This window comes from Pongo abelii, chromosome 2, assembly GCF_028885655.2.
Source record: "Pongo abelii isolate AG06213 chromosome 2, NHGRI_mPonAbe1-v2.0_pri, whole genome shotgun sequence".
Taxonomy (NCBI): Eukaryota; Metazoa; Chordata; class Mammalia; order Primates; family Hominidae; genus Pongo; species Pongo abelii.
In genome coordinates, this window is record NC_085928.1 from 81,250,573 (window position 1) to 81,259,199 (window position 8,627).

Genomic DNA, 8,627 nt, shown 5'->3' on the forward strand with positions numbered 1-8,627 from the left:
AAATTATACAATACTTGCTGAAAGCTACACTCATACTGGGCAGATAACCCACTTATTAACACTGAAACCATAGAAACCTACCCCTTTCCTGCTGCCCCAGCCCCCACCCAAAGACTACAAAAAGAAGTCATCAAAGATGCACTGTCCTCTACAAATAAACTTAGCCAGATTGTGTCTACCACACAAACTGCAAAACAATGACCTGGAATGTTCCTTCTGAACACAGCCCTAACTTTATAGTGTAAGTTTCAGATTCAGAACATTTGGAAACGAGCTTAATAAAATGTTGAGCATATGTAACAAGTTAGCTATCTTAGAAAGTCTACAGGTCAAAACTGTAGCATCTGGAATTTGTCAGATAATCACAGAGTCCTCAAGACATAAACAGAAGTGACACTTTAAACACCTACATATGCAAATACGACCAAAAAAAGGCTGGACACACAACAGTATGAGAAAATACCACCAAGACTCTGAAAGAGAATCAAAGCCACAAAATTCTAGGAATAAGCCTATTTGTTATGGCCAAAAAGGGTCATAATGGAATAGGCATTCTTCCTTTCTCTGGCTCGTTAAGACTAATACATTCTCTAAGCGTGCCAAAGCCTAGCTATAAAGAAAATTTTAACATACACAAGTTTTTAAAATCCATTAGAGACCATGTGTAGGGTAAATAAGTGTATACGTTCTTTAAATGTAAATTTATATACAAATTATTTAAATGACCAGGACTTCTACAATTTAGAATGAATTATTTAATTATCCCAAAATACACTTTTTTCCCTTTCCTGAGCAATTCTGAATAATGCACTGGTCTACAACGACAAATGCATGTTTTCAACTCACATTGTTTCTCCAGTCTTGGCTACATGACAAAGAAACTGATCCAGGACAGGACAAACTTCCTTTTTCCCCCTCTTCTCAAAATCTAGATAAAGGAAGAAAAAAAATGTTATCAGTTTTCTCAAAAGCGCTCTAAAAACAAACTTTCCTCCTAGTCCTTTCCCTTATTAAGAATCAATTAAATACAAAATTAAAAAAATAAGGCCTCTCAACCAAATAACTAACCACCTCAATCCTCCAAGTTCTACTTCCAACATGTCACCCTCTTTACAGATAACAAGAATCCTCCTAAAGGGGGCACTCAACTTCACAAACCATTTTTAACGCAGTGCTTCTCGAAGTGTGGTCCGGGGATACACCAGCATTATATTAAGCTGGGAATCCAGTGAAAATAAAAATCCCCAGGCCCCGACTCCCACCAATTGTTTATCTAAGTCCATAAATCTGCCTTTTTAAGAAACACCAACTATCCCAAGTAGCCGTCCCCAAATGATTCTGTATGTCAAAGAATAATTCTCAAAACGCTGAAATCTCTCTATTCGAAGTTTGAAAGCCACTGTTCTCAAGCCTGTTGCGTGGAAGGCATGCAATCAAGAACAGTGAAGACAACCACCTTGAAATTAGGGCGCGGAAGGATGACTTCAAAAGCCCTGAAAAAGGCATCCTGAGACAACTTAAAAGTTGCGATGCCACCCCCTACCCCCGCCCCCACCAACCTTTTACTTTTTCTCCCACCCCAACGCCTAGCGTGCGGGTAGCCTGGTGGAGAAAGGAGGATGTCTGGGAGGGAGGGGGTCTGCGGGTCCACGACTCGTCCCCTGAACGGGTGGGAGAAAGACTGGGGCCCCCGCAAGAGCTTCCCCGGCTCCCCTCCCCCAGCCCAGACGCCGGCGGCCGACACAAAGCCAGAGCGGGGCGGGAGGGAGCTGCCCACAGGGCTCCCCGCCCCTGGGGAGGTGGAGGGGGATGGGAGCCCGGGAAGCACTCTCCCCACGCCGCGCCCGGCCCCGGTCCTCGGAACCATCCGCCCTGAAAGGAGAGAAGAGCGAGCCGGAGAAGGTGAGGGGGAATGGAGAGGGGGCAGCTACCCCCACCTTTCAGCGCCTCCTGGAGCCTCTCGACGTCCATGGCTTCCCGGAGTCCCTCACAGCCTCCGCCTCCCTCCGCGGGTCTCTTGGGGACCGGAACGCCTCCCCCCACCCCCCCGACGCCCTCCCCCTCCCTCGCACACACTCCGGCACGCAGGCGACCGGGGGGGGGAAACGAAGGGAGCCGGGGGAAGCGTGCGAGAGAGCGAGACCAACAGAGCGAGCACCTCCCCAAGCCGCTACCACCAACCCTCCAACATGGCGCCCGGCACGTCACCGCGCGCACGCTCCCTGCCGCCGTCCTCGCTCCCGCCGCGCGCTCCGGCCCGGAACCCGAGAGCGCGTGCGCGGCAGAGGCGTGACGCTGGGGCCCCAGTGGCGGCTGCGTCCCGGCGGCTGCCCGAGCCCTGGCCCCGTGCCCACGCTCCGCGGAGCTGAAGACTGGACGGTCAGGCGAGAGGGTTGCAGGCGGACTCCTAGGCTTTGAATCCCTGCCATTTGCTCTCTGTGTGAACTTAAGCTACTTACTTCGCCTCTGTGAGCCTCATTTTCCCCATCTGTACAGTGAGGGCACTGGTACCGATGCCCTATGCAGTTGTTGTGAGAATTCAACGAGAAGTATACACTTCACGTTCAGAATGCGCCTAAAAAACGTTCAACGAGGCCGGGCAGGGGGCTCAGGCCGGTGATCCCAACACTTTGGGAGGGAGGCCGAGGCGAGAGGATCGCTTGAGCCCAGGAGTTCGAGACCAGCCTGGGCAACAAAATGAGCCCGCTCCCTCGCCCTTCTCTATATAAAAATAAATACAGGCCGGGCGCGGTGACTCAAGCCTGTAATCCCAGCACTTTGGGAGGCTGGGGCGGGCGGAGCACCTGATGTTAGGAGTTGAAAACCAACCTGGCCAACATGGCGAAACCCCGTCTCTACTAAAAATACAAAATTTAGTTGGGCGTGGTCGCTCGTGCCTGTAATCCCAGTTACTCGGGAGGCTGAGGCACGGGAATCGCTTGAATCCAGGAGGCGGAGGTTGCAGTGAGCCGATATCGCGCCACTGCACTCCAGCCTAGGCGACAAAGCGAGACTCTGTTTCAAAAAATAATAATAAAATTAAAAATACATACATACACTAAGCATTGTTAATAATCCTAACAAGAATACCTCCCTGCTTAACCCAACGTTCGTTCGTCACTGGCCCACCTGTGGCAAGAAGTAATGTATACAGCAAAGTCATTAAGAGCTCAAGGTTTGGAATCAATATTCAAATCCCACCTCAACTACTTACTCCTTGTATGGCCCTGAAGTAGTTACCTAAACTCAGGCAGCTTCAGGGTTCTTATTTATAAAATGGGGGTTGTAAAATGGCCACGAGGATTGAGTGAAATGGCAAATGTGAAACATTTGGCACAGTGCGTGAAACCTGGAACACTCAATGTGGCTGGGTTTTTATTACCACTGTTATCATGATTACATGACATAATCTCCCAGGCGGTAGGAGAGGGTGGAAACCTCAGAAGTCCTCTGCAGCCCTGACATTTTACAAATGGGAAAGCTGTGTCACAGACAGCAAGTCTGGGGAGACAGAACTAGAACCCAGAACCCAAATCATCTGGCTCCCAGCCAGTGCGTGGACATTTTTATACTCATCTGTGAGCTTTTAAAAGAAAAGGTACTGCCCGGGCACGGTGACTCACACCTGTAATCCCAACACTTCGGGAGTCTGAGGCGGGCGGATCACCTGAGGTCAGGAGTTTGATACCAGGTGGGGCCAACATGGCAAAACCCTGTCTCTGCTAAAAATACAAAAAATAAAAATAAAAAATTAGCTGGGCGTGGTGGCGGGCACCTGTAATCGCAGCTACTCGGGAGGCTGAAGCAGGAGAATCCCTTGAACCTGGGAGGCTGAGGTTGCAGTGAGCCGAGATAGCACCACTGTACTCCAGCCCGGGCACGACAGAGTAGGACTCTGTCTCATAAAAAAAAAAAAAAAAAAAAAGAGAGAGAGAAAGAAAAGAAAAGGTATTGAGTTGTTCCACCTCCTCTTCCCAAAACCCAGCATAGCACAAAGTCATGGAAGGAAGGAGGGGAGAGAAGGACCAAGGGAGGGAGGGAAGGTTATTGTTTGGTCTAAGAAGATGCAAGTTTGGAAACAGCCTTTACACTGTTGACCCTCTTAAAAGACAGTGGGTCTGACCCTGATCCTAGGTGGTAGATGTAGGCAAAAGACACTCACACCCAAAATAGCTCTCTCAAATTGTGCCATCAGAGAACCAGTCCCCTGTGTCTTTAGACCTTCATTGTTCAGAGCATCTAGCTCAATTACAAATATCCTTGCAGAGAGAGGGAATAGGGTAGCATCATCAAGCACTTGGCCAGCACTTACCAGGCACCAGGTTTAGTTTATCCAGGTCCCTTCCAGTCTGAAAGGGCCTACTGCCTACATGGCAAAGCTTAGCCTCCCCTTCTGTCTGCCACTCTACTATTCAGAAGAGTCTCTTACTGTAAGAGCTCTGCTGTACAGCAGATATTAGCCATGTGTGAATATTGAAATTTAAATTAATTAAAATTAAATAAAATTTAAAATTCAGTTCCTGAGTTCTTCAATAAAAATCCAATTCTTTTTTTCTTCTTTTTTTTTTTTTTTTTTGAGACGGAGTCTTGCTCTGTCGTGCAGGCTGGAGTGCAGTGGCGTGATTTCAGCTCACTGCAACCTCTGCCTCCAGGGTTCAAGCAGTTCTCTGCCTCAGCCTCTCGAATAGCTGGGATTACAGGCTCCCACCACCACGCCTGGCTAATTTTTGTATTTTTAGTAGAGACGGGGTTTCACCATATTGTCCATGCTGGTCTTGAACTTTGGACCTCGTGATCCACCCACCTCAGCCTCCCAAAGTGCTGGGATTACAGGTGTGAGCCACCGCCCCGGCCTAAAAATCCAATTCTTTAGTCACACCAGCCACATTTTAAGTGCTCCGTAGCTACATGTGGCTAGTGGCTCCTGTATTGGACAGTTCAGATAAAGAAAATTTCATTATTGCAAAAAGTTCCATTGGAACTTTGTGTTGGAGAACACGTTATGCTAATTTCTAACACTTTGTTTTGTCCCTTTCATTGCTGTCCGCTTAACTGAATTTCTTATGGTTTTTCAGATCCCACCTGGTCTTCAGATAATCAAGGCCTGTGCCTCTCTGGTTAGCTCCTCCTCTCCAATGCACTTTGCTACGTTCCTCTGCAAATTCAGATCTCTACTTAAACACCACTTCCTCTGGTACACTTTCCACGATTCCCTTAGGTTGTCATTGCTGTGTGCACTTTGTCGCCTGTCATAGACCTTATCCAGTGTCTGGAAGTCAAGATTACAAGGGGAGAAGAGGCAAAAGATGAGGCCGAAAAAATAACTTTGTTTGGTTCATTCCTTCCTTCTTCCTTGAATTCTTCTCCAGCTGGCCTGTATCGCAATATCTGCAATTACTAGAGCCTCCTACTGGTTGGGCATAGTGGCTCACACCTGTAATCTCGGCACTCTGGGAAGCCAAGGCTGGAGGATCACTTGAGACCAGCCCGGCAACATGTCTCTACAAAAAATAAAAAATTACCAGGGGTAGTGGCACACACCTGTAGTCCTAGCTACTTGGGAGGCTAGGAGGATTACTTGAGCCCAGGAATTTAAGTCTCCAGTGAGCCGGGATCATGCCACTGTAATCCATCCTGGGCCACAAACATAGTGAGACCCTGACTCAAAAATAAAAAATAAAAAGCCTCCTACTGATGCCAATTTCCTGGGAAGAAAACAGAATACAAATGTGGCAGCCAGCCCCCAGTTACCCCTCACGATCCTCACTTGCTGAGATTCATGCCCTAGTATAATCCGGCACACTGAGTCACAGCTGTCTGTGTGAAGGCACTACGGCTTCTGCCTTGGCCTCCTGAATTGGTGAATGGGGCCTCAGTGGGGGAAGCCAGCTGCCATGTCATGAGAACATTAGACAGTCTTATGGAAAGGCCCCACAGAGAGAACTGTCCTTGGAGGTGGATCCTTCAGCCTCAGGAATTCCTTCAGGTAACTGCAGCCCCAGCTGACATCTGGATCACAACCTTAGCAGACATCCCACACTAGAGCGGCTCATCTAAGTCACTTCCCAATACATCATCCACAGAAACTGTAAAAGGTGACAATGTCTATAACTGTTCTAAGCCTCTAAATTTTAGAAACTACTGCAACAAATAAGAAATTTAATAGTAACAGCTAATATTTATTAAATACTTTCACGTGTCTGGCATTCTCCTAAGCAGTTTACAAAACTATCAAAAAGTGTCTCCTAAGCAGTTTACAAAACTATCAAAAAGTGTCTCCTAAGCAGTTTACAAAAGTATTTAATTGAATCCTCACAAAATCCTATGAGGATCCTCCTCACTTAACAGAAAAGAAAACTGAAATATAGAGGCCTGGCACAGTGGCTTACGCCTGTAATTCCAGCACTTTGAAAGGCCGAGGCGGGTGGATCACCTGAGGTCAGAAGCTGGAGACCAACCTGGCCAACATGATGAAACCCCATCTCTACTAAAAATACAAAAATTAGCTGGGCATGGTGGTGGGCGCCTGTAATCCGAGCTACTTGGGAGGCTGAGGCAGGAGAATTGCTTGAACCCAAGAGGCAGAGCTTGCAGTGAGCCAAGATCACGCCACTGCACTCCAGCCTGGGTGACAAGAGCGAAACTCAAGAAAGAGAGAGAGAGAGAGAAAAAAGGGAGGGAGGGAAGGAAGGGAGGGAGGGAGAAAGGAAGGGAGGGAGGGAGAAAGGAAGGAAGGAAGGAAGAGAAAAGAAAAGAAAGAAAAAGAAAGAAAGAAAACAAATATAAAGAGGTGAAATTGCTTGCACAAAATCACACAACTACATAGGCAGGTGACTGACCCATGATTCAAACCTAGACTGGCTTCAGAGCCCCCAAACACTTTCTTGTCCTCAAGAAGTTTGCAAAATACTAGGAAAGATAAGATGTAAGTGTAGGCCCTCATGCAAGGTAGAAGGCAAAGCTGTGTATCAGATATTCAGAGGCCTGCAAAATTTCTTCCAGGAAGAGATGGAAGGGTCTCACTTAAAGACTGGAAAAGATTTGTACTGACAGAGAAGAGCCCTCCAGGCAGAGGGAATGGTGTTAACAAGGTAAACAGTCTGTGAGGGTCTCCAAGGTGCTCGGGAAAAGTTGGTGCATAGTCTCTTTTCCCCCACAGAGCTCATAGTCTAATAGGGGAGGTAGACCTTAAATAAATATGAACATTCAGGAAGACTGGCAAGATGAAGGCCCATGTTCTGGGTGTGCACAAGAGGGAAAAGGCCTGAACATGGAGGAGACACAAAGTAGGCTGTAGAACATGGAGACAGAAAGAGATGGGAGGGAGAAAACAGCCAGAACTATGTCAGAGAACATGTGGGTGGATCTTTTTTTAACCCCAGGGAAAAGTACTGGAGCTTGGCTGTCCTTCTGAGATGGGTCTGTGGGAAGGGACAAGAAGAGATTGAAGAAAAATCTGGAAAAACCAATATCCAGTCTAAACAAGCTGGAGAACAGAGGACAGATTGGGTTACAATACCGCTACACAAAGCTTTAGACGTTCTTTGATTCTCGTGGCTTTTTATTCATGCCCTGAAGTCCTTATTTGTATATATAATGGGTACCAAATGAAGTTGAGATAGGAAGAGGAACTAAACTGAATACACTTTTCTAAACAAGTATGAGGGCAGTTTCACAAACCATCAGGCTTCACTTTTTTCCCAGAGACTTTCCACTCTTTTAGTGGAAACAAGGGTAACAAAGAGTCTATGCAAAAAACCCTGGGTTGTTTTCTCTGGAGTCACCACAGGCATGATGGCTGCTGGTGGCCATGTTGGCTGTTTAAGAGCAGTGTCAGAGAAGGGAACTGGCAGAGTGAAGCTGCCTAGGTGGCCATCTTGATTAGGTCTGACTGTAGTAGTGGAAGTTGACTTCAAGTTGTGTGAAAGAAAATGGGAATTTATGAGGAGAGTAGGGTATTCCACAGATCAAGGACGCTCACTGAACCCAACAGCCATTCTCTTCTTCAACTCTGCACACTTTGTCTCTTTCTCTCTCTGTCTCTCTCTCTCCCTTTCTCCACACCCACACCCACACCCACACATCCTATAGGTTCTGTTTCTTTGAAGAACCCTGATTATACATATACAGTCATGTGTCACATAATAACAGAGATAGATTCTGAGAAACGTGCTATTGGGCAATTTCATTGTTGTGCAAGCATCGTAGAGTGTACTTACACAAACCTAGATGGTATAGCCTCCTACACACCTAGGCTATGGTACTTTCTATTGCTTCTAGGCTACAAACCGATACAGCACGTTACTGTCCTGAATATTGTAAGCAACTGTAACACAATAGTAAATGTTTGTTTATCTAAACATACCTAAACATAGAAAGGCATAGTAAAAATACAGTATTATAATCTTATGAGACCATTGTCATTTATGTGATCTGTTGTCGAATGAAACATTGTTATGTGGTGCATGACTGTATATACACAAATACACACATATACATATATTCAATAATTGAATATGATAAAATCGAATAGTGTATTAAGAGAAAAAGGTCTAAAATCAGATATCTAGTTTAATTCCTGGCTTATTACTTCCTAGCTGTTTGAATTCAGGTAAATGATTAATATC

The 8,627-nt window shown here is 46.3% G+C and overlaps 1 protein-coding gene across 4 annotated transcripts in view; it reads right to left on the reverse strand.

The window, feature by feature from the left end:
* The window catches only part of PPP4R2 (protein phosphatase 4 regulatory subunit 2), a 70,130-nt gene extending 67,921 nt beyond the window's left edge, over window positions 1-2,209 (reverse strand). Inside the window, exons 1-2 of one of the 4 annotated variants that reach the window (XM_024244067.3) lie at window positions 1,560-2,209; window positions 847-928 (exon numbers count right to left, since the gene is read on the reverse strand). In XM_024244067.3, coding sequence (XP_024099835.2) covers window positions 847-928; window positions 1,560-1,971 — 494 coding nt within the window. In that variant the 5' untranslated portion in view covers window positions 1,972-2,209. 4 annotated transcript variants of the gene reach the window in all.
* Between the last annotated feature and the right edge of the window lie 6,418 nt (window positions 2,210-8,627).